At 44.5% G+C, this 22,212-nt stretch overlaps 1 protein-coding gene across 2 annotated transcripts in view; it reads left to right on the top strand.

Annotated features, from left to right (window-relative positions):
- LOC124005420 (protein phosphatase 1L-like) overlaps nt 1-21,041 on the top strand; it is a 43,105-nt gene extending 22,064 nt beyond the window's left edge. The window contains exons 1-4 of one of the 2 annotated variants that reach the window (XM_046314665.1): nt 10,372-10,392; nt 10,590-10,767; nt 16,746-16,907; nt 19,871-21,041. In XM_046314665.1, coding sequence (XP_046170621.1) covers nt 10,731-10,767; nt 16,746-16,907; nt 19,871-20,217 — 546 coding nt within the window. In that variant the 5' untranslated portion in view covers nt 10,372-10,392; nt 10,590-10,730 and the 3' untranslated portion in view covers nt 20,218-21,041. Of the gene's footprint in view, nt 1-10,371; nt 10,393-10,589; nt 10,768-16,745; nt 16,908-19,870 lie in introns of those variants that run through there. The other variant, XM_046314664.1, reaches the window with a different exon arrangement.
- Nucleotides 21,042-22,212: the final 1,171 nt, after the last annotated feature.

Raw genomic sequence — 22,212 nt, 5'->3', positions numbered from 1 at the left:
TCCACCTAATTTCCACAACACGAACGGCAACTGAATGTAAACATTAAAGGGGTGTGTTTCAGTTTGGACCGAGACTTTGACAGGCAGAGGACACACACATTGGTGTTGGTAGGCATAAAGGAGAGATCAGGGGTTGATGGTAATCCCCAGGTCCTACTGACAGATGGGTCTAGTCGTAGTACTGTAGAAGCATTCCAGGACTGAAGCCTCGTTCCCTGGATCCCTCAATGGTCGGTCTGGATCAAAGACCCAGGATGAGGAGAGTTATTCCCAGAAGGTCAGACACAGCCAGCTGAACAACACCTAATGACTTCCAGTAACACTGGAGCTGGGATTGAGTATAGACCTGCACCTACTGTGGTTTATTGGCTAAGCACTGGACCATGACCGCCCTGACTGTTGTGGTTAGGGTTCAGTCTCTGGCTTGTCTGTCGTCCGTCAGCCTGTCTGCACTGGGGTGCTTGCGAGAGAGAGAGAGGAGATGGAGAGAGAGAGAGAGAGAGAGAGAGAGAGAGAGAGAGAGAGAGAGAGAGAGAGAGAGAGAGAGAGAGAGAGAGAGAGAGAGAGAGAGAGAGAGAGAGAGAGAGAGAGAGAGAGAGAGAGAGAGAGAGAGAGAGAGAGAGAGAGAGAGAGAGAGAGAGAGAGAGGCAGAGAGAGAGAGAGAGAGAGAGAGAGAGAGAGAGAGAGAGAGAGAGAGAGAGAGAGAGAGAGAGAGAGAGAGAGAGAGAGAGAGAGAGAGAGAGAGAGAGAGAGAGAGAGAGAGAGAGAGAGAGAGAGAGAGAGAGAGAGAGAGAGAGAGAGAGAGAGAGAGAGAGAGAGAGAGAGAGAGAGAGAGAGAGAGAGAGAGAGAGAGAGAGAGAGAGAGAGAGAGAGAGAGAGAGAGAGAGAGAGAGATTGGGTTTGAATGGTTTCTATATTTGGTACAATGACCCCCTCTTTCTCACATACGCACTCCCAGTTAAAACCTGTACTTGACGCAGTTTTGACACATGATGCTAGCCGAATGAAATTGTACCCAAGGCTAGCACTCTCCACTGCTAAGGACAGACCTCTGCAATGTCACAAGTTCTCCTTTACCAACTGTGACCTGGCCAAGATGAAGCAAAGCAGTGCGACACAAACAACACAGAGTTACACATGGAATAAACAAGCGTACAGTCAATAACACAGTGAGAAAAAATAAAGTCTATATACAGTGTGTGTAAATGGTGTGAGGAAGAAGGCAATACATCGTCCATAGGAGCGAATAATTACAATTTAGCAGATTAACACGAGTGATAAATGAGCAGATGATGTGCAAGTAGAGATACTGGTGTGCAAAAGAGCAGAAAGTAAATTAAAACAGTAAGGGGATTGAGGTAGGCAGATTGGGTGGGTTATTTACAGATGGACTATATACAGCTGCAACGATCGGATAGCTGATGTTTAAAGTTAGTGAAGGAAATATAAGTCTCCAGCTTTAACAATTTTGCAATTCATTCCAGTCACTGGCAGCGGAGAACTGGAAGGGAAGGCGGCCAAATGAGGTGTTGGCTTTGGGGGTGACCAGTGAGATATACCTGCTGGAGCGCGTGCTACGGGTAGGTGTTGTTCATCGTGAGCTGAGATTTTTTTTAAAATTTTATCTTTATTTAACCAGGCAAGTCAGTTAAGAACATATTCTTATTTTCAATGACGGCCTGAGTTAACTGCCTGTTCAGGGGCAGAACGACAGATTTGTACCTTGTCAGCTCGGGGGTTTGAACTCACAACCTTCCGGTTACTAGTCCAACGCTCTAACCACTAGGCTACGCTGCCGATAAGGCGGAGCTTTACCTAGCATAGACTTATAGATGACCTGGAGCCAGTGGGTCTGGCGATGAATATGTAGCGAGGGCCAGCCAACTAGAGTGTACAGGTTGCAGTGGTGGGTGGTATAAGGGGCTTTGGTGATAGACTGCATCCAATTTGCTGAGTGGAGTATTGGAAGCTATTTTGTAGATGACATTGCCGAAGTCGAGGATCGGTAGGATAATCAGTTTTACTAGGGTAGGTTTGGCGGCGTGAGTGAAGGAGGCCATAAATGTTTCCATCCAAAATGGATGATTCAAGATTAGAAATTAAACAAAATCTGAATCACTTGTTTTGCTATGTTGCAGTGCATTCGGACAGTATTCAGACCCCTTCTCCTTTTCCACATTTTGTTACATTACATCCTTATTATAAAATGGATTAAATAAAACGTTTTTCCTCATCAATCTACACAATATCCCATAATGACAAAATGAAAACAGGTTTTTAGAAATGTTTGCAAATTTCTTAAATAAAAAAAACGGATACCTTATTTACATAAATATTCAGAACCTTTGCTAGACTTGAAATTGAGCTCAGGTGCATCCTGTTTCTGTTGATCATCAACATTTCTACAACTTGATTGGAGTCCACCTGTGGTAAATTCAATTGGACATGATTTGGAAAGGCACATGCCGGTCTATATAATGTCCCAGAGTTGACCGTACATGTCAGAGCAAAAACCAAGCCATGAGGTAGAAGGATTATGTTGAAGCACAGATCTGGGGAAGGGTACCAAACATGTTTGCTGAATTGAAGGTCCCAAGAACACAGTGGCCTCCATCATTCCTAAATGGAAGAAGTTTAGAGCTGGCCAAACTGAGCAATTTGTGAAGGACCTTGGTCGTGGAAGTGACCAAGAGCTCAATGGTCACTCTGACAGAGCTCCAGAGTTCCTCTGTTGAGATGGAAGAACCTCACAGAAGGACAACCATCTCTGCAGGCCTTTGTGGTAGAGTAGCCAGATGGAAGCCACTCTTCAGCCACTCTTCTTTAAATCTGCGTATTCCTTCAAAGCTCTGTTGTCCTGAGTCTGCACAACTCTGCCAGGACCTAGGATCAAGAGGGACACTCAAGTGTTTTAGTACTATATCTCTTGATACAATGATGAAAATAATCATGGCCTCTAAACCTTCAAGCTGCATACTGGACCCTATTCCAACTAAACTACTGAAAGAGCTGCTTCCTGTGCTTGGCCGTCCTATGTTGAACATAATAAACGGCTCTCTATCCACCGGATGTGTACCAAACTCACTGAAAGTGGCAGTAATAAAGCCTCTCTTGAAAAAGCCAAACCTTGACCCAGAAAATATAAAAAACTATCGGCCTATATCGAATCTTCCATTCCTCTAAATTCTTTTAGAAAGGCTGTTGCGCAGCAACTCACTGCCTTCCTGAAGACAAACAATGTATACGAAATGCTTCAGGCTGGTTTTAGACCCCATCATAGCACTGAGACTGCACTTGTGAAGGTGGTAAATGACCTTTTAATGGCATCGTGCTCCTAGACCTTAGTGCTGCTTTTGATACCATCGATCAACACATTATTTTGGAGAGATTGGAAACCCAAATTGGTCTACACGGACAAGTTCTGGCCTGGTTTAGATCTTATCTGTCAGAAAGATATCAGTTTGTCTCTGTGAATGGCTTGTCCTCTGACAAATCAACTGTACATTTCGGTGTTTTAGGACCACTATTGTTTTCACTATATATTTGACCTCTTGGGGATGTCATTCGAAAACATAATGTTTGCTTTCACTGCTATGCGGATGACACACAGCTGTACATTTCAATGAAACATGGTGAAGCCCCAAAATTGCCCTCGCTAGAAGCCTGTGTTTCAGACATAAGGAAGTGGATGGCTGCAAATGTTCTACTTTTAAACTCGGACAAAACAGAGATGCTTATTCTAGGTCCCGAGAAACAAAGAGATCTTCTGTTGAATCTGACAATTCATCTTAATGGTTGTACAGTCGTCTCAAATAAAACTGAAGGACCTCGATGTTACTCTGGACCCTGATCTCTCTTTTGACGAACATATCAAGACTGTTTCAAGGACAGCTTTTGTACATCTACGTAAAAATCAGAAACTTTCTGTCCAAATGCAGAAAAATGAATCCATGCTTTTGTTATTTCTAGGTTAGACTACTGCAATGCTCTACTTTCCAGCTACCCGGATAAAGCACTACATAAACTTCAGTTAGTGCTAAATACAGCTGCTAGAATCCTGACTAGAACCAAAAAAATGTGATCATATTACTCCAGTGCTAGCCTCTCTACACTGGCTTCCTGTCAAGGCAAGGGCTGATTTCAAGGTTTTACTGCTAACCTACAAAGCATTACATGGGCTTGCTCCTACCTATCTCTCTGATTTGGTCCTGCCGTACATACAAACACGTACGCTACGGTCACAAGACGCAGGCCTCCTAATTGTCCCTAGACTTTCTAAGCAAACAGCTGGAGGCAGGGCTTTCTCCTATAGAGTTCAATTTTTATGGAATGGTCTGCCTACCCATGTGAGAGACGCAAACTCTGTCTCAACCTTTAAGTCTTTGATGAAGACTCATCTCTTCAGTGGGTCATATGATTGAGTGTAGTCTGGTCCAGGAGTGTGAAGGTGAACGGAAAGGCTCTGGAGCAACGAACCGCCCTTGCTGTCTCTGCCTGGCCGGTTCCTCTCTTTCCACTGGGATTCTCTGCCTCTAAACCATTTACAGGGGCTGAGTCACTGGCTTACTGGTGCTCTTTCATGCCGTGCCTAGGAGGGTGCGTCACTTGAGTGGGTTGAGTCACTGATGTGATCTTCCTGTCTGGGTTGGCACTCCCGCTTGTCTCAGGATGGTAAGTTGATGGTTGAAGATATCCCTCTAGTGGTGTGGGGGCTGTGCTTTGGCAAAGTGGGTGGAGTTATATCCTTCCTGTTTGGCCCTGTCAGGGGGTATCATCGGATGGGGCCACAGTGTCTCCTGACCCCTCCTGTCTCAGCCTCCAGTATTTATGCTGCAGTAGTTTATGTGTCGGGGTGCTAGGGTCAGTTTGTTATATCTGGAGTACTTCTCCTGTCTTATCCGGTGTCCTGTGTGAATTTAAGTATGCTCTCACTAATTCTCTCTCTCGGAGGACCTGAGCCCTAGGACCATGCCTCAGGACTACCTGGCATGATGACTCCTTGCTGTCCCCAGTCCACCTGGCCGTGCTGCTGCTACAGTTTCAACTATTCTGCCTGTGATTATTATTGTTTGACCATGCTGGTCATTTTTGAACATTTGAACATCTTGGCCATGTTCTGTTATAATCTCCACCCGGCACAGCCAGAAGAGGACTGGCCACTCCTCATAGCCTGGTTCCTCTCTGGGTTTCTTCCTATGTTTTGGCCTTTCATGGGAGTTTTTCCTAGCCACCATGCTTCTACACCTGCATTGCTTGCTGTTTGGGGTTTTAGGGTGGTTTTCTGTACAGCACTTTGAGATATCAGCTGATGTACGAAGGGCTATAAAAATACATTTGATTTGATTCAGTTAAAGGCACATGACAGCCTGCTTGGAGTTTGTCAAAAAGGACTCTCACACCATGGGGAAACAAAATTCTCTGGTCTGATGAAACTAAGATTGAACTCTTTGGTCTGAATGCCAAATGTTATGTCTGGAGAAAAACTGGCACTATCCTTACGGTGAAGCATGGTGGTGGCAGCATCATGCTGTGGGGATGTTGTTCAGTGGCAGGGACTGGGAGACTAGTCAGGCTTGAGGGAAAGATGACCGGAACAAAGTACAGAGAGATTCTTGATGAAAACCTGCTCCAGAGCACTCAGGACCTGACTGGGGCGAAGGTTCACCTTCCAACAGGACAATGACTCAAAGCACACAGTGAAGACAACACAGGAGTGGCTTCGGGACAAGTCTCTGAATGTCCTTGAGTGGCCCAGCAAGAACCTGGACTTGAACCCGATCTAACATCTCTGGAGAGACCTGAAAAGAGCTGTGCAGCAATGCTCCCGCTCCAACCTGACCGAGCATAAGAGGATTTGCAGAGAAGTATGGGAGTAATTCCCCAACTACAAGTGTGTCAAGCTTGTAGGGTCATACCCAAGAAGTCTTGAGGCTGTAATCGCTGCCAAAGAGGCTTCAACAAAGTACTGAATCAAGGGTCTAAATACTTATGTAAATATGATATAAATTTTAAAATGGTTTTTGCATTGTCGTTATGGGGTATTGTGTGTAGATTGAGGGGGAAAGACCATTTTTTAAATCAATTTTAGAATAAGGCTGTAACGAAATGTGGAAAAATTCAAGGGGTTTGAATACTTTCCTAATGCACTAAGTTTTTTTTTGTTTTTTACCCCTTTTTCTCCCCAATTTCATGGTATCCAATTGTTGTAGTAGCTACTATCTTGTCTCATCACTACAACTCCCGTACGGGATCGGGAGAGACGAAGGTAGAAAGTCATGCGTCCTCCGATACACAACCCAACCAAGCCGCACTGCTTCTTAACACAGCGCGCATCCGACCCGGAAGCCAGCCACACCAATGTGTCGGAGGAAACACCGTGCTCCTGGCAACCTTGGTTAAGGCCCCCCCACAGGAGTCGCTGGTGCGCGATGAGACAAGGACATCCCTACCGGCCAAGCCCTCCCTAACCCGGACGACGCTAGGCCAATTGTGCGTCGCCACACGGACCTCCCGGTCGCGGCCGGTTACGACAGAGCCTGGGCGCGAACCCAGAGTCTCTGATGGCACAGCTGGCGCTGCAGTACAGCGCCCTTAACCGGGAGGCCCCTTGCACTGTAAGTTTGACAGTAGTTTACAACAAAGTACAGCTGCCTTTCTGTGTTCCACTCCTTCATGTTGGACAACATTGGCACTGGGTAGCTAAGAGGTGAGCTGAGACGAGTATCCCCCACATCTCTGTGTTCAATCAAAGATGGCCACAGACTCTTCCTCTGTAGCATTCTATCCCCATTGTCAGCCTGGCCTTTGACTCTTACTGATATCTGAATATCTCGCTCTCTGTCTCTGTACAAATAGAGAATATTTTTTGATGATGTACTTCAGCAAAGCTAATCCACTACCTTCTTCTCGCTCCCTCTACTTCCTGCTCTCTTGTCCTCTCTTTGTACAAATGGAGGATGTATTTTAATGATGTACTTCAGCAAAGCTAATCCACTACCTTCCTCTCGCTCCCTCTACTTCCTGCTCTCTCGTCCTCTCTTTGTACAAATGGAGGATGTATTTTAATGATGTACTTCAGCAAAGCTAATCCACTACCTTCCTCTCGCTCCCTCTACTTCCTGCTCTCTCGTCCTCTCGTTGTACAAATGGAGGATGTATTTTAATGATGTAATTGTTATGCTAGTTAACTGCCCCCTATCCCTTTCTCACTCTGTTGGAGAAACAGCAGTTCAAATCAGACAGACCCACCCCCCCCCCCCCTCCTTATGAAAAAATAACTTTCCCCCTTCCTTATCTATCATTAAACCTGGCAGTAAAGAAGCGGTTCAGTCCTCTGTCTTGCGGTCATTCTGTTCAGTCCCCCTCTCTCTTCCTCCCTCAGTCAGCCTGAAGAGACGTACAGTATATAGCTCTCCCTGGATCTAATAACCTCACTGTCTGATGGATTTCTATGATATCTGTCTGTTATCATTGGATGGGTTATGCATTTGGATTGGGCAAGGAATACGGTGATGGTATGGGGGGCAGAGGGGATTTGAAAAGTGTACATGGGGGGGGGGGGGGGGGTCTTCAGTGTTTGGATATTTAAGGGGAACTGTGTGTGTTCATGTGTGTAGGGAGGGGGAATCTCCTTGTAGAACAAAGCTGAAGAACACTGGGCATACTCCCCTGTGTGAGGTGATAAATGTGTGTGTCTCATCAGGAGCATGTTTGCTGCCTTTCCATCTCTTTGCTGACAGACGCCTCTCTCCTATGATCTGCTGCGTTGTTGTGGCCTTGGTGAAGCATCGCCTCAAGGCCAACTCCCAATACATGGTCATTTTGCTCATTAGGCTAGGCTGTTGAGCCTTCTGCTACTGCCGTCCACCAATACATGGTCATTTTGGTCATTAGGCTAGGCTGTTGAGCCTTCTGCTACTGCCGTCCACCAATACATGGTCATTTTGCTCATTAGGCTAGGCTGTTGAGCCTTCTGCTACTGCCGTCCACCAATACATGGTCATTTTGCTCATTAGGCTAGGCTGTTGAGCCTTCTGCTACTGCCGTCCACCAATACATGGTCATTTTGCTCATTAGGCTAGGCTGTTGAGCCTTCTGCTACTGCCGTCCACCAATACATGGTCATTTTGCTCATTAGGCTAGGCTGTTGAGCCTTCTGCTACTGCCGTCCACCAATACATGGTCATTTTGCTCATTAGGCTAGGCTGTTGAGCCTTCTGCTACTGCCGTCCACCAATACATGGTCATTTTGCTCATTAGGCTAGGCTGTTGAGCCTTCTGCTACTGCCGTCCATGGCGTCTTTAAAAAATATAGATGTTTTTTTTTTACATTAAAAAACAAACTTATACATACGCACACAAACGACAACATCTCCTCTGCTCAGATCCGCATGCTCACCCCCCTCCCCCATCCCTAGTGCCTGCATTATTGTTTGCCACATGGCCTTAAACAGATTGGTACAATTTTTCTTGGTCGAACGTGCTATTTCAATAATTAAACATTTGATTTTTCAATTGTGTTAATTAATGACATCCACGTTTTTGGTACACATTTCTTTTCAAGGTGAGTGATGTCATTCTAACTGACAGACATGTAGAATGTTAGGAACTAAATCATTAAGAATACATAAAGTTAGGAACTAAATACTTAGGCAGTAAATTAGGAACTAAAGATTGTTAAGCATAATTAGAGAATACGTAGTCCTGAAACCCGACTGCCATCAGACGGTGTGGTAGAATGATGTAGTTTGTGGCTATTGAAACCCTCCAGTCAGCACGCACACTAGTTAGTCACTGTAATGATTAAGATGTCCCTGCAGCAGCAGAACTGTCGGCTGCTGGTGTCGTGCGTGTCCACACAGCAGATAACACCACTCTGCTCTCTCACACACACTCCTTTAGCATCCCTCCATCATCCCTCTCTCCATCCCTCCATCATCCCTCTCTCCATACTTCTGTCATCCCTTTATTTTTCACTCTCCACAGACCTCCCTCCTGCTCTTCATCACTGGACACAGCAAATAACACAGCCCAGATAAGTCACACACACACACTCTGTCTGTCCAAACCGTGACTGCTGCCCCTTCATCTGTTTCCCCACCACCCCACTTTCTCCTTTCAGGCGTCTGATCATATCTGGGTAATCGTAGACACGTTGACATCCCAGTAGGTCTAAAGTAGTGTACTACATGTGGTGTTGATCAGTGTGCAGGCAGTGGGAGTAGGACAGGTCAGAGGGTGCAGTGGGAGTAGGACAGGTAAGAGTAGATCAGGGATCAGAGGCTGAGCTCTTAACAGGTGTCTAATCATCCACTCTGTTACTTAACAGGATAACTAAGACATATATCCCTGTGTTGTTTCTTTGTTTGTTTGCTTATCCAAGCTTTAATGGCTGTGTTCACTCACTCATATACACACACACTCACCGCTGCTCTTGGGATGTCTGAAAGGATGAATTGCCATTGTCAACCCAGACAGGCCTCGTAAGTCACAATAACAATGTTCCAAAGCAGCTATTCATGTGGTCATTACTGTCCCATGTAGTTCCTCCAGAAAGACTTATCTTTCTCTCTCTGACCTCTGTTTATGATCCCTGTGGTCACTATGGTAACCACAGGAGGGAAGGAATGTCTGAGACTGCGTCAGATACTTCCCCATGCAGCGCCGAGAAAGGCCAGAGAAAGAGGCCTAGACGGCTATTCTACCCGTAGGCCTCTGCACCAAAGAGAACACGGAGGACTGAGGGGTTGTGGGAACAGCAGACAGAGGGGAAGGGGTCAGACACTGAGACATTCAGAGGGAGGGAGAGAGTCAGAGAGAGAGATGGTGAGGGAGAGTCGGAGAGAAAGTGAAGCGAGTTGAAATGTTTGGCAGAGGTTTCAGAATGATGAGGCTCAGGCACTGTCTGCGGCTCTTGACCTCGTATACAGACGCCAAGCCCCTTGATAATCAGCCAGGCCACAACATGGCTGAAACAAGGCTAGTGGATGGAAACATGGCGAGGCAATATAACAGGCCAAAAAACCCTCATTAGCTTACACTGCCATCTTTCTCTTTTGGCTCGGCTTGAATCTCTCTCTCTCTCTCTCTCTCTCTCTCTCTCTCTCTCTCTCTCTCTCTCTCTCGCTCTCTGGCCATGTTTCAGGAAAGGAGTTGAGAAACAAGCCAATCTTTTTGCTGGGAAGCGTTGCATATTTGCCCGTAAAAGGGTGTGCAGTGCCGTTATCATCTGGCTGAAATGGATAGGGGAGGGTTGAGTTTCTCTTGCTCAGCTGTATTCCACAGCGGAGGGAGGGGAAGCGTGTTTGGCTAGTGGTGTATTTTCTCCCCCTCATCTCTGGCTTTTTATCTCCTGCTTCATCTGGGTTTCAGCAAGGAACGAAGGACAGCCAGGTCACCGCTACTGTAGTCTCTGTCTTCTCCCCCAAGTGTGTGTGTGTGTGCGCGCATGCACTGTAGTCACACAAAAAGTTTGATGTTGCGAGGCAGAGCTGTGAACATCACTTGGCTTACAGTTTACACCATACTTAACTCTGACTTCAGTATAGCCAGCTCACTGTAGCCCTCTCTCCCCTCCCTCTTCCTCCCAGGCGGCGGCTGACTTCGCCAAGGCCCATCTGTCTGAGGCGTTGCGTCAGCAGCTCCTGAGCTACGACCGAGAGAAGGAGCGCAGCGATGGTCTGTCCTATCCCTCCATTCTGGAGCAGCAGATCCTGGCTCTGGACAGGGACATGTTGGACAAGCTGTCAGCCGTCTACAACGAAGCAGGTCAGAGGGCAGGGCAGCCAGGGGTTAAAGGTCACAGCCACACCTCTGTGGGCAGACAGCTGCCCCTAGCCACTAATCTAGCAACCGTTTAGACCTTAATCCTGAATTTAACCATTCAAGGGAATTATTTTAATTATTTCACACAAACTTGGCACAGAAATAGAATGACTAGGCTAGAATATGTAGAGTTGACTTAGCTTTTAGTTGGATGCGTCAGTCTTGAGATCTGTGTTCTACCGTGACCTCAATTATTTGTTTTGGATTGATTGCACTCATTTCTGCATGCTTAAATAGTGTTGTCTAACACGTAGGCTGTGAAAAATGCACAAATGATGGCTCTGGTATGTTTGGGGACAGGGCAGAGAGTTTGTTGAAATAGCTGTGGTGTTTGTGACAGTTAGAGCTAGTGGAAATGAAGTCTGTACAAATAGCTGTGGTTCAAGGGTGTGTGTTTGTACGTGCATTTGTGCGTGTGTGTGTGTGCGTGCGTGCGTGCACGTAAGTGTATGCATTAGTTTTTGTGTACATGGGTGGGGTAGGCTAGGTGCAGACATGGGTGTCTCTTGGACTCTTCTAAGGAAGGATCCCATTACTCGTGCAATGTTTGCTCACATGGGGTTGCCCATTCCTACTCTTGTTGTTTTTGTAGGAGCCCTAAATTTCGTCTTGCATAGAGTTCCTGTGTTGTTCACGCTCAGGCTCCGGCCGTGCTGCTTATTCAGCTATTAAAATACAGCTTTATCTTCATCAGACATGTAGCAATTATCTCTTCTGATTCCAAAGAGAAAAGAGGGAGCGAGATGGTGCCCACGCTGCCTCTCCTCAGGGGGGCTTGGCAGATACAGGGCCTTCAGAAAGTATTCATATACCCTTGACTTATTCTACATTTTGTTAAAGCCTGAATTCAAAATGGATGTTTTTTTTCTCACCCATCTACACACAATACCCCATAATGACAAAGTGAAAACATGTTGTTTTTTCTTTAATTGCAAATTTATTAGAAATGAAATGGGAAAATATCTCTTTTACGTAAGTATTCACAACCCCGACTAAATACATTGTAGAAGCGCATTGAGAGTCTTTCCAGGTAAGTCTCTAAGAGCTTTCTACACCTGGATTGTGCAATATTTGCCCATTTATTCTTTAAAAATCCTTCAAGCTGTGTCATTGGTTGTTGATCATTGCTAGACAACTATTTTCAGGTCTTGCCCTAGATTTTTGAGCAGATTTAAGTCAACTGTAACTCGGCCACTCAGGAACATTCACTGTCTTCTTGGTAAGCAACTCCAGTGTAGATATGGCCTTGTGTTTTAGGTTATTGTGCAGCTGAAAGGTGAATTCATCTCCCAGTGTCTGGTGGAAAGCAGACAACCAGGTTTTCCTCTAAGATTTTGCTTGTGCTAAGCTCTATTCTGTTTATTTTATGTCCTGAAAAACTCTCCAGTTCTTAACGATTACAAGCATACCCATAACATGATGCAGCCACCACTATGCTTGAAAATATGGAGAGTGGTACCCAGGAATGTGTTGTATTGGATTTGCCCAAAACAACTTTTTTTCTTGAATACAGTTAATTGCTTTACCATATTTTTTGCAGTTTTACTTTAGTGCCTTATTGCCAACAGGATGCATGTTTTGGAAGATGTTTTATTCTGTACAGGCTTCCTTCTTTTCACTCTGTTATTTAGGTTAGTATTGTGGAGTAACTACAATGTTGTTGAGCCATCCTCAGTTTTCTCCTATCACAGCCATTCAACATAAAAGGGAAAGAGGACAAATAGAGAACAAAAGGCTGGACAGAGCGACAAAGGGCCAGTGTATGGAAAGGCGAGAAAAAGATGACGTTGGGGGAGAAAACGAGAGAAGAGGGTGTTAGCCAAGGGACAAAAATAGGGATGAGACAGTGATATGATGAAGAGATGACAGAAGGTGATACTGAAAGGGGAAGGGTGTAGTCCTGAACTCCTAGAGAGGGAAGGAGCGAGAGATGGAGCTCCATCCGTCTTCACCTCCACCCACACTCATCTAGCACCTACAGGACCAAAGAGCAGTGGGAGGGAAAGCCTTGAGGGAGAGAGCGTGGGGAGAGAAATTGTCACCACAGATGCACTGATGGTTTATTCAGGATGTAGGGAAGAGAAAAGAGAGCTAAAATATTCATGATAAGCTGGCGGTAAAGACTCCCTTCACACACTGCGATTTCAGGAATGCAGCACACGGAACGTCTCTGCCTCTCCACGCATTCCTGATCCTGACATTCTACCTTAATGTTCAGAGTGGGAGGTGGAGAAAGAGGGAGAGTCCGAGAGAGAGGAAGAGAACAAACTAGTAAGAGATTGAGAGGGAGGGTGTCTACGGAATATTTACATAACAAAAATATAAACGCAAATATACAAAAATATAAACGCAACATGCAACCGTTTCAAAGATTTTTACATGACTTGGAATACAGATATGCATTTCTTGGTCACAGATACCTTAACAAATGGGCCACACATTGGGCCTCAGGATAACATCCCAGTATTTCTGTGCATTCAAATTGACATTTGCTAAAATGCGATTGTGTTCATTGTCCGTAGCTAATGCCTGCCCATACCATAACCCCACCGCCACCATGGGTTTGTCACAATGTTGACAAACCACTCGCCGACACGATGACATACACATGGTCCTCGGTTGTGAGGCCGGTTGGACGTACTGCCATATTCTCTAAAATGACGTCGGAGGCAGCTTATGGTAGAGAAATTAACATCAAATTCTCTGGCAACAGATCATGCTGTTTAATTAGCTTCTTGATATGCCACGCCTGTCAGGTGGATGGATTATCTTGGCAAAGGAGAAATGTTCACTAACAGGGATGTAAACACATTTATTTGAGAAAAAAACATTTGAGAAAAGCTTTTTGTGTGTATGGAACATTTCTGTAATCTTTTATTTCAGCTCATGAAACATGGGAAGAACACTTTACATGTTGCGTTTATTTTTGTTCAGTGTAATTCTTTGCATGTGAACTTTATTATGAGGTGGAGAGTGCGGGTGGGAGAGAGCGATGGGAGTGTTCCTTGTTGAGTGTACAGAACACTATAGTAGTTTATTCACAGCACAGAACCTCACATGACTCAGATGAGTGTGTAATTGAATGAGTGGCTGGTATAAAAGGGCCATTCAAGCTGTCAGTCACATTCTACCGGAGGTCATGTGACACCCTGATTGGAAAAGTAGAATGGACCGATGTTGAACCCGAGACCGTAAGTTAACTCACGTGCTGGGGGGGGGCAGTTGACTTTTATTTAAGGTACTCCCAGTCAAGGTTACTCCTCCTGCTACGTGCCCACTTAGCGAAGGCACTAACGCTGTTAAACTAATTTACATTTGAGTAAATGACTATCGCCCCGTAGCACTCACTTCCGTCATCATGAAGTGCTTTGAGAGCAAAGCACTTCATGATGACGGAAGTGAGTTCTACAGGGCGATAGTTGTTTAGCTCAGTTACCTTAGCTTTCTTGGGAACAGGAACTATGGTGGCCCTCTTGAAGCATGTGGGAACAGCAGACTGGGATAGGGATTGATTTTGTCCGTAAACACACCAGCCAGCTGGTCTGAGCATGCTCAGGAGGACGTGGCTAGGGATGCCGTCTGGGCCGGCAGCCTTGCGAGGGTTAACACGTTTAAGTGTTTTACTCACGTTGGCTGCGGTGAAGGAGAGTATGCAGGTTTTGGTAGCGGGCTGTGTCGGTGGCACTGTTTTGTCCTCAAAGTGAGCGAAGACGTTGTTTAGTTTGTCTTGGAGCAAGCCATCAGGGTCCGCGATGGGGCTGGTTTTCTTTTTGTTGTCTGTGCTTAACTGTAGACCCTGCCACATTCCTCTCGTGTCTGAGCCGTTGAACTGCGACTCTACTTTGCCTCTAAAATGATTGCCTTGCGGAGAGAATAGCTACACTGTTTATATTCGGTCATGTTTCCTGGTTGCCTTGCCCTGATTTTAAAACAGTGGTTCACACTTTCAGTTTTGCGCGAATGCTGCTATCAATACACGGTTTCTGGTTGGGGAAGGTTTTAATAGTCGCTGTTGGTACAACATCACCGATGCACTTGCTAATAAACTCGTATTGAATCAGCGTGTACATCAATGTTGTTGTTCGACGCAATCTGGAACATATCCCAGTCCACGTGATCGAAGCAATCTTGAAGCATGGAATCAGATTGGTCGGACCAGCGTTGAACAGACCGTTTTCCTGTTTTTAGTTTCTGTCTATAGGCTGGAAGCAACAATATGGAGTCGTGGTCAGATTTTCCGAAAGGAGGGTGAGGGATGGCTTTGTATGCGTCGCGGAAGTTAGAGTAACAATGATCAAGAATTTTCCCAGGACCGGTCGCGCATTCGATATGCTGATAAAATTTAGGGAGCCTTGTTTTCAGATTAGCCTTGTTAAAATCCCCAGCTACAATAAATGCAGCCTCCGAGGATGTATGGGGAAGCCATATTATTTTTAATTTTTTTAAGTGGGTAGACAATGTCATGCGCACACACTAAAGTAGACTATTTGGAGAAGTTGACGTGCCCAGGCCATAACTAATGCTCAGCAAAAAGTGATCGGAACATGGTAGAGCCTAACTAATTGAAGAAGCGAGCTAGCCTAGGTTTGTTAGGTCAATTGAAGACGTGAACTAGCGCAGATATGCTAGACTAATTGGAGAAGTCAGCCTGTGTAGGTATCCTTGGCAAATTGAAGAAGTGAACTAGCGAAGGTATGCTAGGCTAATTTGGAGAAGTCAGTCTGTGTAGATATGCTAGGTTTTAATTGGAGTTGTGGATGTGCACAGGGTAAAGTTGAGCTAATCAGAGAGTGCTATGTCTGTGCTAGGATGATAGTTTCAATGGAGAAGGGTAGGTGTGTGTGTGCGGCTCGTGAAGCTAATTGGGGAAGGGTGCGCTTGCAGGGCAGTGCAGCTCATTTTCTCCATCACCACGGGAACCTGATAAAAATAATTAGCTGGACGGCATGGGACAGAGGTGCCAGCTGAACACCGGAGCAGGAGAGGATTAGGCACACACAGAGATGAAAAGATAGAATAGCTAACTTTTTGTCTCCCACCTTCCCTTGTTTCTTCTGTCATTCTCGTGTGTGTGTGTGTGTGTGTGTGTGTGTGTGTGTGTGTGTGTGTGTCGGTTTTCTCAGTTTGTTTTGTCATTTTCCCCTCACTCAAAGCTATACATGGGAATAATAAAATCACTGTCCTGCTGAGAAGTAATCTAATTTTCCCCTCACTCTCTCTCTCCTTCCCCTTTTATTCGCCATCTCTCTCTCTGCAACTCACCCCATTTTTCTCTCTTCCCACTTCATTTCTTGGTCAGCTTCAGGCGGCTCTGTGCATCTTTGCTGCTAAATGATTGAAGTGAATGAAAAAACACATCACCAGGGAGCTGGACCTGTTTAATGTCCTCACTAAGCCCTCAAACTGCAGTGTATATCACAATCATAAGTATGGACATGCGAGGTGGAAACTAAAGGCAGGTTCAGTTCATTTGATGAAATGGACCTCCCCTCATTCACTCTCTCTGCCATTCCCAAAGCCTCTCTCCTCCTTGGGGTGGTCCAGTCAGACGTCCCCACCCCCCCAATGTTCTGAGTTGTGTGGTGTGCAAACAGACAGATGGTCAAACAGACTGGTCTGTTCCCACTGCAGGGCCTTGGATCTCAGACAATGGGCTTCAGTCTCAGCCCAGAGACTCTGGGAAACCAAACAAAGAAGGGAAAGGGAGAAGACAAGTGTCTGGGTTTTCGCTCCTCCCTTTGACTTAGTTCAACAAACAAAGGTCACTGATTAGAGGAACTTCCCTCACCTGGTTGGAATGAGGTTGACGCCCCTGCTATAGTGTGTCTTTGGCAGTCTTTGACAATAGGATGTTGAAGTTCTATTCTAGACCAACATGGAAGTATTATTTTTCTCCTCATCCTCTATCCTGCCTCTCTCAGGTACCACATGCCTGGTGGCCCTGCTGTCTGATAAAGAGTTGACGGTGGCGAACGTTGGCGACTCGCGCGGAGTCCTCTGTGACAAAGACGGCAACGCCATCGCCCTGTCACATGATCACAAGCCCTACCAGCTCAAAGAACGCAAGAGGATCAAGAAAGCTGGTAAGCAAAAGAACATGCCTTAATAACTGGTTTAGGATCAGTTCTCTCCACCACTAGCCCTGATCTTAAACATTATAGATGAAACGATTGTTATATTGTAGATATACTGAGGTGTAAAAACCAAGCCTCTGCCAAATTAAGATTTAAAAAAATTATAATCAGGAGCAGTATCATGACTATTCGCACGACCTTGATCTCAGATTATTATCTTAATGTTTCCTTGATTTCATTATAGCTCTAACCACAGGTAGCCTAGTGGTTAGAGCGATGGGCCAGTAATCGAAAGGTTGGTGGAACGAATCCCCGAGCTGACAAGGTAAAAACACTGTCATTCTGCCCCTGAACAAGGCAGTTAACCCACTGTTCCCAGGCCGTCATTGTAAATAAGAATTTGTTCAAAACTGACTTGCCTAGTTAAATAAAGGTTACATTTTTTATATATATATACAGTGGGGCAAAAAAGTATTTCGTCAGCCACCAATTGTGCAAGTTCTGCCACTTAAAAAGATGAGAGGCCTGTAATTTTTATCATAGGTACACTTCAACTATGACAGACAAAATGAGGAAATAATCCAGAAAATCACATCGTGATTTTTTAACGGACCTCTGAGACTATCACAGTGCAGGTGCATTTATACGGAGACTTGATTACACACAGGTGGATTGTATTTATCATCATTAGTCATGTAGGTCAACATTGGATCATTCAGAGATCCTCACTGAACTTCTGGAGAGAGTTTGCTGCACTGAAAGTAAAGGGGCTGAATAATTTTGCACGCCCAATTTTTCAGTTTTTGATTTGTTAAAAAAGTTTGAAATATCCAATAAATGTCATTCCACTTCATGATTGTGTCCCACTTGTTGTTGATTCTTCACAAAAAAATACAGTTTTATATCTTTATGTTTGAAGCCTGAAATGTGGCAAAAGGTCGCAAAGTTCAAGGGGGCCGAATACTTTCGCAAGGCACTGTATTAGGAAATGGAAGACATACAAGACCACTGATAATCTCCGTCGAACTGGGGCTCCACGCAAGATCTCACCCCGTGGGGTCAAAATGATCACAAGAACGGTGAGCAAAAATCCCAGAACCACACGAGGGGACCTAGTGAATGACCTGCAGAGAGCTGGGACCAAAGTAACAAAGCCTACCATAAGTAACACACAACGCCGCCAGGGACTCAAATCCTGCAGTGCCAGATGTGTCCCCCTGCTTAAGCCAGTACATGTCCAGGCCCGTCTGAAGTTTGCTGGAGAGCATTTGGATGATCCAGAAGAAGATTGGGAGAATGTCATATGGTCAGATGAAACCAAAATATAACTTTTTGGTAAAAACTCAACTGGTCGTATTTAGAGGACAAAGAATGCTGAGTTGCATCCAAAGAACACAATACCTACTGTGAAGCATGGGGGTGGAAACATCATGCTTTGGGGCTGTTTTTCTGCAAAGGGACCAGGACGACTGATCCGTGTAAAGGAAAGAGTGAATGGGGCCATGTATCGTGAGATTTTGAGTGAAAACCTCCTTCCATCAGCAAGGGCATTGAAGATGAAACGTGGCTAGGTCTTTCAGCATGACAATGATCCCAAACACACCGCCCGGGCAACGAAGGAGTGGCTTGGTAAGAAGAATTTCAAGGTCCTGGAGTGGCCTAGCCAGTCTCCAGATCTCAACCCCATAGAAAATCTTTGGAGGGAGTTGAAAGTCTGTGTTGCCCAGCAACAGCCCCAAAACATCACTGCTCTAGAGGAGATCTGCATGGAGGAATGGGCCAAAATACCAGCAACAGTGTGTAAAAACCTTGTGAAGACTTACAGAAAATGTTTGACCTCTGTCATTGCCAACAAAGGGTATATAACAAAGTATTGAGATTTTTTTTTTGTTATTGACCAAATACTTATTTTCCATCATAATTTGCAAATAAATTCATTAAAAATCCTACAATGTGATTTTCTGGATTTTTTTCCCCCTAATTTTGTCCGTCGTAGTTGAAGTGTACCTATGATGACAATTTCAGGCCTCTCATCTTTTTAAGTGGGAGAACTTGCACAATTGGTGGCTGACTAAATACTTTTTTGCCCCACTGTATATATGAGATCAGGGGAGCCAGTGAGTGAGGAATGGAATGCACTCCAAGAAAGCCCCCAAAATGTCTACAGAGCCCATTAGCCTGTGATGTAATTATCATTTTTAAACTGTTTCATATTCTCCTTTATGTGAATGTGATTTTGATTAAATTTAGCCTTCAGTCAGATGAGTAACAAATCAAGTAGGACACTACTCTTATTGATGGCTGTCCATAGCTCACCATCTACAGGTTGCTGTGGGTAGTGGAGCTCCAAATAAGTAAATTACACACAAACTGGGTAAGCTAGTTGGCTAGCGGTTTCCAATAACTGACTTAAATAACTGTGTGTGGTCATATGTTCACACCAGCTGCCATGACTGTCTACATATACATCTGCTCTGTCATTATTATGACAGGGCTATTTATATAGCCATTATGATGCAGGGTTCAAGTTCAGGATAACCCCGTTTCCCTCCCGTTGAGTATGGCTTCCAAGTAAAGCCTTTTATCCAGTGTGTTACTCTGATTCCTCTTCATGGGTAATTATCTGGTGCTCTGGCAGTGGGAGAGAATACAAACATACAGAAACACGCAGGCAGGGTTGCGCAGACCTGTGTGTACTGTTTATTGTTCTGCTTTACTTCAGTATGTGAACTGTCCAATAGAAACCATTCGGTCAGTGAAAAGATGTTAAACCAAGAAACGGTTGGTGCCCTGATCCATAGATTAAAACAATTCACCCGCAAAGGCTTGATACTGTTGTTGATAAAGATTCATGGATCTGCTCATGGGCTTAGGAGCACAATGCATTTTATCTCTTCATCCCGTCTGCTGTAACTAAAAGCAATCGGTTTCTCCTCTCTTGTCCTCTCTTCTCCCCATTCTCCCCCCTCCAGGTGGCTTCATCAGTTTCAACGGTTCATGGCGTGTTCAGGGCATCCTGGCCATGTCTCGCTCGCTGGGCGACTACCCTCTGAAGAACCTGAATGTGGTCATCCCTGACCCTGACATCATGACCTTTGACCTAGATAAGCTGCAGCCAGAGTTTATGATCCTAGCATCAGACGGGCTGTGGGATGCGTTCAGCAACGAGGAGGCCATTCGCTTCATCAAAGAGCGCCTCGACGAACCCCACTTTGGCGCCAAGAGCATCGTCCTGCAGTCTTTCTACCGCGGGTGCCCAGACAACATAACTGTCATGGTGGTCAAGTTTAAAGGTGCCGGTGGCAAGGCCACAGAGTAGTAGACCTACTGATGCATCCAAACGAGAGATCTATATTATATATGTACTGTATGTATATGCACAGGTTTAAGAGAACAGACAAAACAAGCCCGCAGTTTTTGGAGCGAGAACTGTTTGTATCGAAGATATTTACAGAAATTAGCCGTTCACCACCATAATGCAAACACTAAAACGAACACTTACAAATTCACTCAGTCACTTTTCTTTTTTTTTCCTTCAATCTACATAAAGTGTCATTTATGTTTTTAGTTTTTTTAAGCAGTCATATCCTCCAGGCCCTATACTGAGTCACTGTTTTGCATAAGAGGTACACTGAGATATTGACATCATTTGAAGTTGAGGCAGTAATTTGTACATCTCTGAGAGAACCTTTATCAGCAGATGTCTCATCTGATTGGTGCTTACATACATCAGAGCACCTGTAACTGGGCACCTGTTTGGTTATCCGGAGGGGCTAAATAGTTTGTATGTTTTAAAGAGAGCTGAGACTAGACCAACTTAACTGTGTTCTGTTTTGTCTGGCATGGCCTATTTTTGGGGAGGGCCAATTAAACAGACAATGTGACTGATTGGATTTAAATGGCATTAGGAGATACGTACATGCTCTGCAGTCCTAATCAATGGACTGCTGCATGCGTGAGTGCATCATATCAAATGAGTCTTATAGAAATCACATTCAGTTTGATGATTCACTGTCCCCCCCTTGATTTCTAATGTTCTGTCATTCTAAACATTCCATCTTGTTTGTCGGCTCCATAGACCTTAAAACCAGTCAGCTCCCGATCTCCATGTTGATTTTTGACCAGTTGAGTACCCCCCCCCCCCCCCCCCCCCCCCCCCCCGAATGGCTGCACTGAAAATTGCAATTGTATTTTGAAGTTCATTGGTACTAAATATAATATTCCTTTCCTCATTCATGCAAACTACTAATGATATCATTTATGCCTGCCTGACAACAATCTGTGTATATAACCCTCTGCCCAGAATGCATTTCCCAGAGTTAACCCTGATCTAGGAATGAGTGGCACTTTTGACAAATGTTTGCGCCATGCTGTTATTGTGATGTCAGTCTTTTTGAATGAAGTATACAAATACATTTTTACAGGCGCGATGGCATTGTACTGTTTGAATAGTCTATACGTCTTTTATTCTTATCATTGGCAGCCGATTGTCTTTCTGAAGTTGGGTTTAGTTCTATGGTCTCATGCTCCCTCTACATCAGGGTTCTCTGGGGTGGGAGAGTACACAATAAACAGACCCATGTCACTGCCTGTCATATTGTACAGTTAACTTTAAGTTTTTCTGTCAACTGACGGACTCAACGTAATATGAAGCCTTTGAATGAAATATGTACTTGTTGCCTTATTTTTTTAAATACATATTTCCTCATTTGTTGCCAAAACGAACTCCTTGGTTTCAAATTTACATTCACATCGCATGTAGATATCATATGTCACGTATATAATACCATCACAGATGTCTCCATGAGACAAGGAATTGTAACATGAATGTACATGCTGTTCCCATGTTATCCTCCCCTCCACATCTGCAATGAAGAAAGCAATGCACCAACTCTTTGGTAGATTAACAAAAGCAGTATGTACTAGACTAGTATGTTTTTATGTGCTTTTTCAGTTGTCCATTCTTCCAAAATAATGTATGTTACAGAATGTTTGTGAACTTTGTATTTGTTTTTGTTGAATTTAAGAAACTGTAAAAAAATAAATCTGTGAATTTTAAGAAAATCAAACGGATGATAACAATAAAAGGATTAATGATCATAATTGTCTTTCCTCTTCATTTGGCCTGATCATGCCACCTGTTGGTTTGTCACCAGCACTTGTTTTGTACGGTATTTTTTATTGGATTTTGTACCGTCAATGGGATACATGGTGGTAGATGTTGACTGGGTAAATCCAGGTAACACTTTACATTAAGGTGTACTTTAAATTATTTATAATGGGCTTTATGTATTTTATACATTTGTAATTATTT

The sequence above is a fragment of the Oncorhynchus gorbuscha genome, linkage group LG19, assembly GCF_021184085.1.
Source record: "Oncorhynchus gorbuscha isolate QuinsamMale2020 ecotype Even-year linkage group LG19, OgorEven_v1.0, whole genome shotgun sequence".
NCBI classification, from domain to species: Eukaryota; Metazoa; Chordata; class Actinopteri; order Salmoniformes; family Salmonidae; genus Oncorhynchus; species Oncorhynchus gorbuscha.
Note: the sequence above shows the minus strand (reverse complement) of the source record. Positions and strands in the feature narration are given on the sequence as shown.